This window comes from Rattus norvegicus, chromosome 2, assembly GCF_021556685.1.
Source record: "Rattus norvegicus strain SHRSP/BbbUtx chromosome 2, alternate assembly SHRSP_T2T, whole genome shotgun sequence".
NCBI lineage: Eukaryota > Metazoa > Chordata > Mammalia > Rodentia > Muridae > Rattus > Rattus norvegicus.
Window position 1 is genome coordinate 109,584,196 of NC_141535.1, and position 18,058 is coordinate 109,602,253.

At 35.3% G+C, this 18,058-nt stretch overlaps 1 protein-coding gene across 9 annotated transcripts in view; it reads right to left on the bottom strand.

The window, feature by feature from the left end:
• Nucleotides 1-8,112: 8,112 nt before the first annotated feature.
• Nucleotides 8,113-18,058, bottom strand: part of Nlgn1 (neuroligin 1) — a 905,434-nt gene continuing 895,488 nt past the window's right edge. For 6 of the 9 annotated variants that reach the window (XM_087614475.1, XM_087614453.1, XM_087614472.1 and 3 more), the window contains 3 exons: nucleotides 15,995-16,207; nucleotides 11,935-12,724; nucleotides 8,113-10,729 (listed from right to left, as the gene is read on the bottom strand). In XM_087614475.1, coding sequence (XP_087470601.1) covers nucleotides 9,907-10,729; nucleotides 11,935-12,724; nucleotides 15,995-16,207 — 1,826 coding nt within the window. In that variant the 3' untranslated portion in view covers nucleotides 8,113-9,906. 9 annotated transcript variants of the gene reach the window in all.

Genomic DNA, 18,058 nt, shown 5'->3' on the forward strand with positions numbered 1-18,058 from the left:
TTTGAAATTTCTTCCTTTAAATCTTGTGTTTTGTTTACTCAGACACATTCTACCACCATGAAACGATTCTTTCCTTTCTTGAAATTTAATCTGCATTGAAATAATTGTTTTTTTATTTGAATAATGTTGAACAGCTCCTAATTTTTCTGCTTTAAATTAAATAGTATTCTTAGTAATTTTTGGTGTATTAAACTTCTAACTATAAAAACCACTGACTTTTGCAATGTGCCATTTGACATTTTGTAACCATTACCTGATATATAGAGATTTTAATTTTGACTTATTTTTTATTGTGTCATCTATTTTGAGTACTGTTTACTAATTTTGAGTCTTTTTTAATAACAGGACAATATTTTCATATGTGTTGTAAAGCCTTTCACGTTAATTTTTCAATTTTGGATTTTCAATTTATCTAGGACTAAATCTTTTTGTATCCAGTACAACAGTAGTAGATTTTTGCATGTGGATAAATCCAATTTAAAGGGTCTCTTTATTGGCAGAAACTCTAGGATACACATAGAAAGTTCTCCAGTCTTCTGAGTGTGGCTTTGATGCCAATGCTAGTCTCCACTTGTCACTCTCTCTTTGGCACTATGCTGCTTTCAGCGGCTTTAGAGCATTTTCTGTCATGGCAGATGAGATGCTGAACATTGTTTTATGGAACTTGGTGGTCTTGGCTGTCATTGAAGTGTAACTATGTCATAATCTGTACAGAAGCAAGTTATTGCCATTGCCATTAGAATGTCATGAAGAGTATTCATTTTCCTCTTCTAAAAACAGTGTGTTACTATGAAAATCCTAACCTCTTCTTGAGTGCTAGAATTACAGATGTGAACAACTACATTTTGGTTAAGAATACATTTAAGAGTCATTTTAGTTACTGTCTTTCTTACAAACTTGTTTTATAGGTACCTTCTTAGAGAGGTATTTAACTCTCATGTTCTCTCTCTCTCTCTCTCTCTCTCTCTCTCTCTCTCTCTCTCTCTCTCTCTCTCTTTCTCTCCTAGGTTTAGATTTGAACTCAAGGCTTCCTTGCCTACTATTTATGTTGTGCCACTTAGCTACACTCTCAGCCTCTTCATCATATATTAAACTATCCTATTTCAAGAATATGTTGCACTGGCATTCAGGGGGCCAAGGGAGAGACAGGCGAGTTTCAGGCTAGGCAGGGCAACAGATTGAGATGCTTTCTAAGCATGAAACATACACTGAACTAGTTGAAGTCAATACTTTAATTATTACTGGTGATTAGTGTTAAAATTCTATATTATGATCTATGATTTAATGCTAGCAACATAGAAATCCCAAAGTGAAAATCCAGAAAAAGTATCCGAAGTCTCTTTTCATGGACAACATTGATATAAAATAAGTATTTTAAATGAAAGTAAGTAGTTCATGGAATGAATCTGATAATATCTCCTGGGCTATTTGTATAGACACAAAGACAATAAGTTGGGTGCTAGGCACATGAGAACAGGGTCTATGGTTTGCTCAATCACCCATCATGGACACATGCATTTGTTTGTAGATCAGGACCTCAGTAACTGTCTAACGAATGGGTTAGTGGTAAGCACATGAATAAAGAGATTCAGTACTGAGAGTGAACAACCCAATGTGATACTTCACAGCTTCCCCCGGAAGGGCACTTCTAATGTATACAAGTTCCTTAAGTTGTGGTCTTTGGGTCTAGTTAATTTTGGTATATAATTTTCTTATTTGCAAGGCATTAGAGTAACATTTATCAAAAAATATAAGGACTGAGAAAATAAGCACACCATAAAATATTTTGAAGGAGCTGAGCACTACTTTGCTCCAAGTGTGTCACAGAACTGGAAACTATTAACTGATTAATTAATGATGAGTCCTGAATATTGTAGTATCATCACTATGGCTGCTCCCTTCCAGGTCTTTGTTTTCAGCATGCTTCTACATAATAGTTTTTGTATTTTGGTTTATTTTCTGTTAGTTTAGTTAGGTGTGTGTGTGTGTGTGTGTGTGTGTGTGTGTGTGTGTGTGTGTATGTATTTGTTGTTTTCTAATGTGTAGGTAAAAGAAAGGTGACATTTATCACTATATTACTCTGAGATCTGAGTTCTAAATATCCTGAAAATTTCAAATGATCAAGTGTATTATTTTGACTATCAACATATGGTAGAATTTGATTAGCAGCACAAATGTAAAAATTTTAAGGAGCAAGTCTCCATCTCAATTATAGATGTTATAAGTTTATTCCAACAGGCACACCATCAACGATTACTAAATGGGCAGTTGAGAAAGTGGCAGTGGCTACACTGAACTGAGATAAACTATACAAAAGCATGTTTATTTATGCACAACCCTATACTCTATACTGCTTAACACACAAGGATTGAGAATGCATTTGAAGAACAGTGATTGAAGTGGTAAAATGATAAAGGATTTAGGTGTTTGGGTTTTTTTTTTTTTTGGTTTGTTTGTTTGTTTGGTTGGGTTTTTTTTGATTTTTTGTTTTTGTTTTTAATGAATGAGGATGTTTATTCTGAAGAATGATTCATGGAAGATTAGACATCTGTTTTCTAATTTTTACAAACAAGTTGGGTCATGGTGTTTTTATAGCTGTGAGAAGAACAAATATCCTACATACATATAAGAGCAATGTTGAAAAATGTGGTCACTGGTTTAGAATTCTAAACTCATGGTATATGGCTAATGGCAAGAGTTCACAACTACAAGCTAGGACCAAGGCTGAGCAAAAGGTTCTGGCAGGAGTAAATGAGGTAAAGTTTAACCGGGACATGCCACTTTCCTCAGTCTTAGAGTATGGCTCCAGAATTGGCCTAAGTAGTAAGATGGAAAAATTTACCATCATCCACCTTGATTGACAGACTTTTGCAGAAAAAATTAGTGGGTGATGTAGTGAAACCCAGAAGTACTACTCTACTATTTTGATAAATACAAAATGGAGAAAACAGGCGATACTTTAATATACTGAATAGCACAAAAAATGATCTCAATCAGTCCTAGTGCTTAAATTTATTCTAAGCTCAATAATAACGGTATGTTAGTAGACCCCAGAACTGGACCCAGAATACAGCACCTCGCTGGTTGTCTAGCATGATAAACATGATTTGCTGAAGAAATAAGGGAAGATGGAGATTGTTTACTGAAGAAGTGAATGGTTTATACTTGTCATTGTTGAGTGGTATTCACTGGCTTCTAAGTGCGCTGAGAAAAGAGGAAGCTAATGTCCATTAAATGTAATTTTAAGGCTTTCTTCCCCTAAATTCAACACCATTGGAGAAGGAGGTGTAAAGAGTAACTAGAGAAGTGACAGAAATAGAAGGTCTAATAGCTGTTAAGGAAACCTGTCATTGTGGAGAGGAAGGATGCTCTTACAAGGAAATGCAGTTTTTTTCAGGACAGAAATGGTTTAGCCTGAAAATCATCAAGGCAGCTCTCCAGAACTAGGGCAGAAGGAAGCACTTAAAATAACACCATTTCACTGGAATATGCTGTTTCTACATGAAAATTTATGGAATGTATTTAGGAATTTATGAATCTCAGAAAAAATCATTCAGTTAAGTATAAGAAAATATAAAAATGTAGATTAAAATATAATCATATCAAATACATCAAACCCTGTAACCATCACTTTTGTTTAAAAAGTGACACTCTTAGATGTGTATTAGATAGCCCTAGAAACCTCCAGACAAGGTCAGTATTTTTAGATGACAATTTGGAAATATTGAAAGTTAAACCTCACCTTAGTGGGATTCTGTGATTTCTACCTTGAGTTTTTACCCTTGTCTTGGTTCATACAGATGAAACACAATTGTCTCATGAATCTCCACTTCCAAAATCCAATCTGAGTAGATAATAAAAAATTACAAATATTTTATATCCTCATTTTTGCTTGGTTCTCAAAACATTTGAGGACATGTATCAAGGATTGAGCTTACTTGGTGCTGGAGAGATGGCTCAGTGCTTACAAGCACTGTCTGCTCTTCCAGAGGACCTGGGTTCAAATCCCAGTACACAAGTGGGATACTCATAATTGTTTGTATCTCTAGTTCCAGTGAATCGGACGCCCACACACTGATACGCATTCAGGCAGGCACATTAAATAAAAGATTATTTGGAAAAATCATTACTTTAAAATTTGAAGACTGTTCCTTCTTCTTACTTTCTGGTCTTTCTTGGAAATCTTTGCTTTTACTTGTCTATTTTCCTATCAGGCAAACTCCAAGTACTCAAACTCTACTATTCAATCTGTTTCTCTGAACTCACCAAGTACTAAATAGACCATAAACATCCTTGTTTCCAAGAAGTTAAAATGTTTCTTGCATCTGTGAATAATAGGATGATGTTGCAAAGGTACATTTTTGAAAGCGTGTGCCAAACAAAGACAAAATTTCCTGTTTTTTTAAAACAGCCAATAACTTAGAATCCATGGACTTATTTATTCATAACTACAAATACATTTTTAATGAGAGATGTGGGTGTTCAAACAAGGTCAAGTGGTGTCAACCTGATGAAATAGCACATTCCCATTGATTTGCTGACCAGTGTGACCTCAGGGAAGGAAAGATAAAAAAACAAAACAAAACAAAACAAACCACTAATTTTTTTTAATTATACCACATAACAACCATAAGTTCTGGAAATGCCGTTTAGAGAAGATCTCTTTGTTTGAAATTCAGCGGCTGATTTTTTTGTACTTGGAAACTTACAACTTTCCTTAAATCATCAATAGTTATCAATAGCTATCAATTTAAATTAGAAAACAAGAGGTTTGGCTTGCTGTTTTGCAGAGGACTAAGTCCTGCTTCATTGGTACATATTTAGAGGATAGGCATCTGAAAGGTATGTATGCTATGTATATTATAAGACACATTATATACAGAGTATGAATACCATATATGATACAATTGATAACTAGATAAAAATTATGTTATGTTTCAAATGTGTGTTCATTCATAGTAATTACCTCCTTCTATTATAATTGTGCTTAGTTGAAATGTTTTTGAGAGACAAGGTATTACCATGTAATACTAGCTGGCCATGTAGACTTGAGTTGGCCTTGTACTCATGGACATATGCCTACCTTTGCATGCCAACTACTGGGATGAAAGGTATGCACCACCACCTCTGATTCTGGAAAAAGATTAAAGTCTCTTAGAATTGTAAGGTTTCCATTTTAAGCACCATTAAAATCAGATGCCAAAATAATTAACATTTATTCAAAAAAAGACCTCATACTTTTCTGGGGGATCTTTGAACTTCTTTGAAAAATCAAATTCAGGGTTGGGGATTTAGCTCAGTGGTAGAGCGCTTGCCTAGCAAGCGCAAGGCCCTGGGTTCGGTCCCCAGCTCCGGAAAAAAAAAATCAAATTCAACCCAGGACTTCCCAATAAACCTCCATTATTGACAATTAATACCTTAGCCACTCTATTTAATCTTCTAAATGACATTATTGGCAGCTATAAATTTCAAATCAAAATGATGCTTTCTAAACAAAATACCAAAAAGAGAAAGCAGTTAAGAACTGCAGATGGATTTTCCAGTCTGTGTTTTCTGTAGCGCTAAACAAATTGAATTGATTTTTGGCCTAAGTGAAAATGCAACTAACTGCTAGAATAAACCCAATTCATAATTTATATGAATGAATCAAGTTAGCCCAATCTATCACATGAGTAGTGAGCTTAGAATTTTGATGAAAATCTGAAGTTTGTGTTGTTGGCATGTCAGGTAATGGAGAAGTAGAAGGCTATTGGAGACATTCCATTACTATATTGACTAAAAGACTATGACAACTGCTCCAACAGTAAGCTTGGCAAGATAATTATCTTAATAATAACAAATCTCACTAGGAAGTCCCCATTAATTAGATTTATTTTGAAGCAAGGATAACAAAATTATCAAATATTCACTCACATTAAAGAGTGATAGTGTATAACAACTAATTACTTGAAATAAAAGGCCAGAAGCTTGAACCAATCACTAAGAAGTAAACAAAATTACAAGAGGACTGCCATGGTTTTTGACAGCTTCCTAGGGATTCCATTCATTATTTGTTCCTGTGAAAATACTTCAAGGAGACCTGCCAAAGAAAAGACTGCATTGTTTCTGAAACTCTGATGCCTATAAAGCTAAGAACACCTGCACCACTCTCTGTTTCCTGGAGGTTCATATGCATTTACATCAACTGTACCAGAAGGTGAAACCACTGGTGTTATAAGTACAGATATAAAAATTGAGATCTGGCATTACACTTCTGTAACAGAGGTACTGCTGTGCACTGTGGACTTTGGCTATTTAATATCACATGTGTTTGGGAATTTTTCTTAATGTTTACATTGTATGCCTTTAATATGTACCTGAAGGTGTGCATTAAAGTATGTTCCAGATCAACTCTTAAACTTAAAATGAATGAAATAATTTCTGCTTTGAGCTAAAAATTTTCTCCAAATGGGAAACTTGGGTAATTCAAAAATTATAGTTTATATTACACAAAAGTTAGTGATCAAATTTATTATTTTGTCTTTTTTTTCCTTTTTTATATTTTCAGATCTGAGAATCGAACCCTGGTGCTTCATCACATTTATTAAACATCTATAGTAAATTAGATTTGATCCATATTCAACATTTCAATAGCATTTAAAAGCATTAAATCTGTCATTTCAATATTCCCAAGTTCATGTCGAAGTCATCATAAATCTTTGATAAATGTTGGCAGAATATGTAAAATTAAAACAGCAAAAATTTATTTTAGCTTGACTCAGTATGAATTCTAAGAATCCTATCTTTGTTGCTGTTTAATTTCAATCAAGATATTCTTTACTAATAAATACTGCTACAATATTTATTAACTTTAGTATTACCCTTTTCCCCTAACAGGATATTATCTTCTAGATAAACACAATCCAAACACATTTGATAAAATCAAATCAAAATGCCAAATTTTTGCTTTCATTTGAAAATTATATTTCAGTTTATAAACAGTTGTTAGTTCTGATTGTGCAAGACATGATTTCATGTTTAGGAAGGCAGAGTCCTTAAAGCAAACTAGACTAGCTCCTCACATTGACTCAAACACTTTTGCCATAACCCCAAGAGGGCAGCCCTAAAATCTGACTGCTTTGTCTTCCTTCTCTTTCAGAAAACAATCAGGTTAAACATTATTTTCTTAAATATTTCCCTAAATTAATATGAAGGAGGAATTGTACTGTCAAAAAGTAGATGTTAGAAAGGCATAGCAAGTTTTCATGCTTAGATAGAAACAGAGCAACCACTATAACCTAATAGAATGATTTTTCCAAGTGAAGTAATTGGTGAGTATGAAAGCATTCACTCACAGTGAATTTTGTTGTCACCTTTATTTCTTGTCTTGTCTTCTTAATATAGTAAAAGACAGTTTGACATTAAACAGTGTTTCAGAGGCTACATAGTTCTCTATGTTCATTGTCAGTTGTAGCACACTCTCTAAGGTATGAGCATCTCACTTATCAATGGCAAAGTAGACTACTCTGGATTTTGAAGACTTTGCTTATGTATGTAAAAATGCAGAGAATTGTATTTTTAAATGGTGCAATACTTAAATTTATTGATGTTTAGTACTTTGGAGTAGAAGGTAAAATCAAATAAATTTCTTGAAGTAGTTTTCTTCTTATCTTTTAATACTAACTCAGCATCTTTTTTAGCACTTTTCAATTCTCTTGAAGAATTTTTTTAATATATGTTAGGCTAACCACTCCTATATTTTGAACAGATATTTTTATGAAATAATGTCCCTTCTTTTCTACATTTCCAATAGAGGTTTCCCCTGGTGAGCAACATCAGAACTTTTGTTTTTAAGTGAAAACAGTGATCGCCATGTTTGTAAGAAGTCTTGGGGAAGGAGTACTTAAAATTACATAGGTACCATTTTCTATGAGTTCCTGGTTCTAAGTTAGTACTAAAGTTCCAGGAGTCTCCATGCTCAGTTTTATTCTCTGAAGTTGCCTATATGCCTTCCAAAACCCAACTCTTCTAGAAAAATGACTCCAAGACAATCTTGTTTCTTTTATTTTAAATTTCTTTCTTTTCATTTCATTTCTTTGTTGTAAAAGCAAAATAAAAGACAAAACAGCAATAAACATTTTTAGCTCTTTAATGAGCAAAGATCAGGTCTCTTAGCATTTGACTAATTGCCATTATCCATATTATCTTTATTTCACCCAAGGACCACAGATGTGGTCAAGATACACAACGTCCTTCCCACCAAGTAGTATACAAGTGTTTTCTTTTGTATAATAAGCTTTCAATTCTTGAAAAAGGGTAGCTGGAAAGAAAGGTTTCAGTTACTGCAGTTAGTCAGAGAAAGTCCTTTGCGTTATCTTACAAACTATCAAAATTGCTAGTCATCTGAAAAAAGGTAAAAAAAAATCACATAACTTTAGTCTAATAGAAATATAGTACAGATAAGAGAGAAATCATTGATCAGGATGTGCTCTTTAAGTCCATCTCATTGATTTTTTAATATAAATGTACATCTGATTACATATACAAACATTTGGAAAGGTCTGTGATATACTGATGTTACTGGTAAACAACAGGGGATTCAGAGATTCCTGTGGTCTTTGAGAATTCATTTGAAACTGCACATATGTGAAAGACAAACCCTCCAGCTGTTGACTCTCCCAGGTTCTGCACCTAAGTTGTTCCTCTACTGAGATCTCATGAGTAAATTCAAGTGACCCTCAGCGAGAAAGAAGCAATGTGAAGAGGGACTGAGCTTTCTGTTGAATTCTTAGTAGTAAACATTTTGTCATGCTACATGAGTAAATCAATCGACTGAGAACTGTAATCAGAGTGGTACTATTGGGGCGTCCTTATACCTTGTAAGACTGTTACCGAAAGGAACAAACTTCAGAGTAACAAACCCACAGAAATTTATAACTCCGCAGCTAACACATGTCCAATTAGAGTTGTAGTTCTATAAACTACGTAGAAGGGAATGAAGAGAATATTAAACTCATAGAAATTTTTTTCTGGGATTCATATCAGCGAGTATTCACCACTATACCTCTAGTTTCTCCCAAGACTTTAATAACTATTCCCTCTATGATCGAAACTACTGCAAATTATTTTATTGTAATTACTTTTGCCCCTTATAAGATCTTCTTTAGTTTCTGCCAATTGATGGAGGAAGCTCCTATTAAAAACTCCAATGGGATGAGAAGAATTTTAATTACGGCTTAATCAGCAGCACAGCCACCAAGCATATAAATTATCATGCACATCGTGCTAAAAATATCCAGTCTCCTTGATCCCCACGACTTAGTACTGACAGCACTTATGTGATAATGTTGTACCTGCCAGTCTTTAAACTTCTGTGTTTTACTGGCAATTTTCAGCATGAGCTTCTGCTGTGCCATTAACAGCATAGGTGTTCTGTGTACTTAAGTAAATATGGTCTACACAATTAAAGGGCTCCAAATGAAAACTGACGAAATTATCTGACATTCCATTGGTGTGTCCCTTGTGCATATTCATAGTAGATTTTATTTTTGTTTTCGTTTGTTGTTGTTGTTGTTGTTGTTTAAAGTATTGAGACACAGTACTTTCCTGTTTGGCGATCCACATGCCTAACTCCATTATGTAACTTAAATCTTCAACAAATTAATTCTTGAAAGTGAATGAAAAAGTATCATTCAGAACCATTGCTTCTAGCAATTGGAATTTGCTTTTTTTAAAGTTGATTTGTGTGTATATCTATATACAATTCATTTTTTTCAAAACCCCCAAAGTTCTTGATATGTATATTCACACAATATTCCTCCTTATTTAAATAGTGAGAGTCTTCCAAGTTGAAAGCCAAGGAATCTTCCAATAATCTTTTACTGCACTCCATCAGAAAAAAAAAATCAGTTTGTCTCTCTCATCTGGCTATACCCTGGTTGTTGAATGTGAATGGGGGTGAGGGTGGGGGTGGGGCAGTGTATTATTCTGTCCTCCAGTAAATGTGTTGAATGTATGTAAGGGCTGAATCCCTGGTATAGTGTTGGGAATCATTGTGATGGTGTTAGGTGTCATTAAAGGAACATCATCCGGTGACCTCCTCATAGCAAGAGTATAATCTGGGGGGCAGGCGGTCCGAAGAACCACCTCATGTGGATGGATGGACTCACACTCGTGATCCAAGTCAGTGTGCTTCATTTGGAGAGACATAATTTCCTCTTCTGGAGCATGGGTTAGGTCGTTGGTCGTGGTGCGCTGAGGGCTGCACCTCCGGTGGACATCATGTCTCCTCTTGTCTTTCTTGTAGTATAGGGCTGCAAAAGCCAAGATGTTCAGAAACAGCAGAGAGGCTCCCACTGCGATTGTGACACTTAGCTCTGTGGAGTAGTCCCTTTGATCTACCGAGAAGGGACTTGGTTGTTGTTTGGGATCATCCTGCTTGGCAGTGGGAAAGGCTGATGTGACTGGAGTGGAATTTTTCCTTGTAGGTCTGAGAGTGATGTCTGTTGATGGCACTTTAGTTGTTGTCGAGGTATACTGAGAAATGTCATTGAGATTATGCAGATGAGGTACCAGCTCCAACCAGAGATTTACCTTATTGGCTCTGTAATGTTCTTTAACTCTCGGTTTTAATCCAATATGGAGATAAAGTTGGTCTTTCTGGGAATATCTGGTCCATGCTACTTCTTCAAAGCGGTTGGGTTTGGTATGAATGAATTTTGTGTCTTGAGGAACTGGTTGATTTGGGTCACTAGGAAAAAGAGTAGAAAAACAAGAAAGAATCGATGAGGACACATTATATTTTATGCATTCTTTTTCTTAGTCAAAATACTGTGCTTAATGCCTAATCAAAGAGTTGACGAAGGAAAACATTAAATTATGTTTTAACATTAACTTGACCCTACTTAGAAATTTAAGTTAAACAAAATCATCTCAGTAATAATATGAATCTGGTTAGTTTCACTTTCTTGTTCCCTGTTCATTTAGAGAAGAACTAGCATTTACTCAAAGTGCTTTTAATTATTTTAGGTCCAGAAAAATGGCTCAGCAGTGGATGTGTTTGCTGGACAAGCCTGCCAGTATGAGTTCAATCTCTAGAATCAATATCAGTGCAAAAGGAAAGCATCAACTCTACCAAAGTTGTCCTCAAACTTCTGCAAGTACACATAGTTCATATTCCCATCAATGCATCATAAGTGCATAAGTGTGCACACATGCACACCTACACATACACACACACACACAAACAACAACAACATACACAAATACACTGATCATAGTGAAAAAAAGTTTAAAAATTTAATATTTGCTTCATAAATTTGACTGATCTCAGTGGCAGTGCAAGAGAAATGGCGTCAAAATATAAATTCATGACTTGGGATCAGCACCTGAAAAGGTACATCATCACAGTGCTTACGTACCCTACATAGAAGTGTTTGTATGAAGCTTCTGGAACCCCGGGTCCCTTCTGTGTACAGTAAGATACATGGATTCCAAGAAGAATGTTAAAATGCATATAGTATTATGAACTAGAAAGCTTTAGGACACAAAGTTTGTCATTGAGAACAATGATGCTATGGCCTATGCACCTCAGAAGCCAAAATAATATTGTCATGGATCAGTGCAATAGGAATATTAGTCCATCTTAATAAACTTGGACAAGGTAGAACTAGTAATGTAATAACTGTCTAAAACAGAAAATACAGAATGAATGTTTACTATAAGAGGTTAATATGCTACTGTGTTTTGATCTATTACTTTGGACTAGAAACGTAGCATAGTGATGGAGTATGTGTCCAAGAATGTTCAGCGCACTTGTTTCAATCCCCAGTATCACAAAACAAATAACAAACAATAATACATTCAACTATTTAAGAATATGTATATGCTATTCAAGAATACTTAAAGAAGTATTTTTATTACAATTAGGACATAGTACTTCCCTTAGGTACATACCCGGTTTTAGCAAAATTCGTCCAGTATGTCATTACTACAGCACTCAACATCACATCATTCTTGGAGAAATTGCAAGGAAATAACTCTGTAGGGCCAATCATGGGGATTCCCAATACATAGGGAACCTCATCCCCATGAGCTGCATCAGCCCAAGCTGGAACTTGGTCTGTTTGGCAATGATGATAAAAGGCATAGAAGTATGTAGGTGAGCCAAAGTTCGAGTGAAGGTCTGCTGTAGCCACAGCGGGTGCTACCCACTGATGGTCTGTAAACAAAGCCAACAATGTCTTCCTTCTAGTTTCAGGATTATGGCGATCAGCCCAGTCAGTATACATGAATTTAATGGTTTCTCTCAAAACATCTTTGCCTTCAGGATATCCATATAAATTATCAACAAAATTAGAGACAGCAAAGTCAAAATCACTGGCTGATACACCATCATCACTATCTACTATGTTTTCCACAAACTTCAACCCTTCCCCTTGGTTAACTCCTAACATGATATCATAATTGAGGAACTCTCCTTGTTCCATCAGTATCTGAGGGTCATCTGGTATTACATCACCATCGATCACAGGTCCAAAGGCTATGTGGTATCGGGCTGGTTGAACATCTTGATCAACAAGTTCTTTGTAAGGCTTCTTCTGCAGGCATTCTACTAACTCTACTGTATCTGACACATTGCAGCCAACTTTTGTGGCTAGAATTCTAGCGTATTTTGCAGGCTGGAAACTAACAGCCCAGCTGGAAAGGGCTGTTCCACTCTGAGCTATTGCTCGTTGAAAAAGTCCTATGGGAAAATCAACAGAGAGTTTCAGATGATCGTTGAAGAGTGTTATTGTCCCAAATTAACATCCAATATTTTAGACATGTATATAAAATCCCAAGTACAATTGAAGAAATAGATACATACTGTCTAAGAGAAGGTACATAAAGTCATCCCCAGGGTATAAAATACCAGAGAAATCTGTGAAGATCTTATAATTTAAGTGTAATTTGACTTGACTTGAAATTCTAAGTTTTGTGGTCTCAAAGATGCAGTAAAGAGAAAAAGTAAAGTTAGAAAGCATACGTATTTGAAGGTCTCAAATATTTATTTAATGTGCATTATACTTGAAAATTAACATTATCAGAATGGAATTGATTCTCTCCTTTGCCTCTCAACAGATTCTGTATTGTCTATTTCCAATATTTCTTCAATTTGGCCAAATATCTGTCTTCAGTATAAATGAATGTGTAATGTTTGCTTTAACCTAATTTTATTTGAAAATATGCTTGTTTGAGCCTCATACAGATACCAGGACTGGGACTTGTCAATACCCTGGGGATGGCCTTGACATCACACAAAACAGAATATAACTTAAGACATACTGCTTTCAGATTTCTATACCGAATATTATATGATGAATACTCTGAAGAAGACATAACCAAAGAAGTGTCTTCATTAAGTTAGAGGGAAAGCATCATCAGGAAGACTGTGCAGGATGTAATTAAATCTTTTCTACTGTTGAATGTGTGCTGCTGTATTTTATGATAAAACACGACACATATATGGGCCAGTGCCCTTGACTTGACTCATTTAAGGGCTATTAATTATAACTCCATATATATGTTCAGTTTGATAACAGATGCATGCTGTTCAAGTTTACAAATACAGTTGAATCACTAGAGTACTTTCTTATAGCAGTGTTTTTAAAATATAGGTTATTAATATTATTTAAGAATTTGTTTTTAGTATCCACTTCCAGATTTGGGTAAGTGCTTCTTCATTTTAAAAACATGTTCAATCATTTATATATTTTAAGGGCAAAGTAGTGCTTTACACAAATGTTCAGAAATCATGTATGAATTGGTTCCAGAGTTCTCTCTAAAATGCATATGTATTTATGTGTATTAATTATATTTTCTAGATAAGTATAGAAACACTCAAAGGTCAAACAATGTTGATATTTTCTGTTGTTTTCTGAATAGACTTGGCTTTGGTAAGACAAAGTTCACCAAAGAAATCTATAGCCATTTTGGCAATGTAACATGTAGAAACTCTTGATATTTGAGCATAAGAATATTTTGCTAATTAAAATATTTATGACTAAAATAAACTTGGTCATTTAAAAATAATATTCACTCCTATCTCAAGCACTTAGTGACATTAAATATACCCAAAATAGATGATACTTCCTGTTAAATATCACCTGAAGCATGGTGACTGAATGATCCTAGGAAGTCATTTTTTCCCTCATTAGTGAGGGGGCTTTAAGTTTATGCAAGAGGTGTTGACTCTGGGAAGCTGCAATCCTGAACAACATGGAGCTGTTCATTGGGTTTCTAGTCTTTAAAATCCAGGTCTGTCTTGGGGGAGACTGAGAATTTCACAAAATTGTCTATGCCCTTCCTGGTAGCACCAGGCACCTCTTGAGAGATGATTCAAACTAGATCAAACTCAAACACATGTCTCCAGTCATTCATATATATATTTCCTTAGAGTGTGTAACAGAATGTGACACTCTCGGCTGTTTGCTGAACCATTTGCCACTACTTACTTACTGTCTTCTCAAGTGTGAACATGTGACAAACTGATTGCTTCCTTTATTCAGTACTCTTACACTTCTGGCTGGTGCTGGCATTGGGTCTATGCTTGTTCAAATGACTCCAAGAGGTCTGTAGAGTTTACCAAAGCTAACTTAACTTATCTTATACTAAGACTGGGAGAATCTCATCTGCTTAATTAAGGAACTTAATCACTTCAAAGTAGGCAATTTTATTGCAGACCAACATGTCTACTTAATTTAAAATGTTTCATTTCTGTCATGTTATTCAAAATAAGAATATTTCTACCATTAAGTGAGATGCTACATAAGCCATACCAATAAGTTGCATCTATATAAAATGTAATGTGCTGAAAAACGATTGAATGTTCTCTTGGAATGCCAAACATATTTTTGATAACTAAAAATGTGTTAAGAGCACAGAGTATCCACTATTATAGAGGACAGAGCTCAGTTCCCTGCACCCTTGACAAAATGACTTTCAAACACCAGTATCTCTTATTTCCAGAGCCTATGCTGATGCTAACTTCTTCATACAGTGGCATTCACATACATAAGCCACCACTTCACTCATATACTTATAAATCCAAACTACAAAAATAAATATTTTATTTCTGGAAACTTAGATTCTCTATGAATTCCATTTAACAGTGAATAACTTGTGTTCCTCACACATACAATGACAATTAGGAGGCAGAAAATCACAGATGATCTCTGTTGATGAATATTTTGTTTTCTTCTTTATTACATATAAATAATAGAAAATATTCACTCTGAAGTTCTTCAAATAGCTCTCTAGTTAATAATGGAACTGCAATCCTGTTGGTAATGTAATTGTAATGAGTGACTGAATGTCTGGACACAAAGATGACAGCACTTAAGGCAAAGTACTTAAAGCCAGAAAATGGGAAAAAGGAAAAAATATTTTGTGTAGTAAAGCAGGCTAGTGCTCCATTACTGCTTTGCCAAGCTTTAGGAGAAAACAAAGCAAACCAAAACAAACCAAAGCAAAACAACAAACTCGAGCTAAAAATAGAAAACCACAAAATCAAACATATTTTTCTGTGTAATCAAAGGCTCTGCCAGTGACCTCAACGCTTTGACAATTTTGGATCACGCATGCAAACTACTGAAAATCTTCAAGTGTCTATGTTCCTACATTTACACAACTTAATTTTGCCTACAGAATAAGCAGAAAGGACAGAGTGTTGAAAGTCTTTGTCTGATTTTTCCTTCAAATCAAACCTTTGAAAATGAAAAAAAAAATGACTACAACGTTCAGCATTCTGAAGTGAATTTGAAAAAGCATCTTACCCAGCTCCAGGGAAAACAGAGAAAAGAGTCTGACAGAAACTTACACATGCACAGAAAGGCTAAAGAAACAGCTCTAAACAGTTATCAAGCCCAACCTAACACTCAGTTGGAACAAAGAAGAAGATACAGAGCATCACGTAGTACTGATGGTGGTGGCATGCAGACACCAAAATTGTCAAAATTTGCAACCTGCATAATACCTTTGGTTGAATTGCTCCAACGGTTACCTTCAGAATAATGGGATAAAGTCAGCAGATTGACACATGAACCCCCAGCGCCTGATCCAAACACGGTGATTCGCAAGGGGTCACCACCAAAGAACCCAATGTTCTCGCTGGTCCATCTGAGGGCCTGGATGAGGTCAAGGAGCCCGTAGTTTCCTTTGGCAGCCTGATCCCCTGTGCTCAAGAAGCCTGGAAGAAGAAGATAGGATAATTGTTAAAGTTAATATGAATTAATCATACATTACATTTAAGGTTGTACGAGGCTTGTCCTGCTCTTCATGACAACCAAGGGCTTTAGTGAAAGTTATTTCCATTCGGTTAAAACCAGTAATCTCAGAAAGTATAGCGATGACTGAAACCGGAAAGAAGATGTTTATCTTCCCTAAATGTTTGCCATTTAAACAGAAAACAAGTCATATAGATGAACAAAGGGAATGATAATGTCTGAAAGAACCCAAAACACCTATTCCAAGAGGCTGCATTCCTTGGTGGTGACAGGAGAGCATACAGAGAAACTTATAAGAGTGTATATTTTATACACAATGATACATTTGCATTCAAGTTGCTTATGGTCTAACTTGGTCGAATTCCTCTGTGGAACATTGTGTGCAATGAATGTAGACCTGGAGTAATGGTTCAATCTTTGTGTGGGAAGAGTTTTAGCAGTTTCATGAAATTCTAATGCAATTCCTAGTAGTGTGTGTACCTACCCATGCTTAATATGATTAATCACAGTTAAGGAATGACTGTGATACTGGTGATATGAAAACATGTTTTAGAAAACTTTGGCCAATATACAAAAAGAAGGGCTTTGGCAAAGTTTAGACTCTGATCATTGTTAAAATGCACACAATTCTGTAAGACATCAGAACCAGTATGTAGGGCAGACAGTGTATTTTGAAATAGATATAATTGAAGTAGAAGAAAAATTTAAGGACCTTAACTGACATCATGTCAAAGGTTACTAGAATAGGCTATGCTTGAATTAAGTGTGGTGGACACAGCTATAATCTCAGAACTCATAGTGTCAAGGCCAGTTTAATCTACGAAAGAAATTCCTGGAATGCTAGGAATTCCCATAGCAATAAGATCTACTCAGTTTTGTTGTTTTGTTTTGTTTTGTTTTTTTATTTTGAATCTCTAGAAAGTTTAAAGGGAATAGTCAAGGAACTATTTTAGAACTGTTAAGGCATATTTTCCTTCTTTGGCTAGTATGGGAGGTTTTATAATGTGTTTATTATACATTATAAGACAGAAAGTAGAAAATACTTCATAAATGATATATCTTCTAACCTATTCATATACTTACAAGTTATCACTGAAGCTGGAAACTATGGAACATATTTATGGTTTTGTTATATTTAAATTAATTAGCAATACTCAAAGACTCTCAGCACGTTTTTGGAAAAGAATTGCTTTCCTCCATCTTTATTAACTTGGGTATTTCTTATTTACATTTCGATTGTTATTCTCTTTCCCAGTTTCTGGGCCAACATCCCCCAACCCCTCCCCCTCCCCTTGTATCTGGGTGTTCCCCTCCCGTCCCTCCCCCCATTACCGCCCTCTCCGCAACAATCACATTCACTGGGGGTTCAGCCTTGGCAGGACCAAGGGCTTTATGGAAAAGAAATTTAAACTCCAGTTTTCTAAGTTAATGCAAGCAAAAAAGACTCAATCTGATGAGTCAATATGTTAATCAAAACACTTGATTTGTTTATGCTTTAAAAGCAGCTAGGAATTCAGTTTTATTCATGAGAAACAAACTGTGAGATCACTACTTACCAAGGAGTAAATAAATATGTCATCAAAATTAAAATATGGATCAAAAAACCTTTAAAAATTATATTGTATATATGTGTTAAGGCCAGCACATAGGTGGCATAGGATGGATGTGGAAGTAAGGGTAACTTTTGGGGGTATTGGTACTTCTTGAGCTGTTGACAGAGGATGTCCTGTGTATCTGCTGTCATGCCCCATATGCTCAAAAGCATAGCCCATGAGATTGAAGCTGATTTTCCTGGCTCCACCATCCAGCCCTCT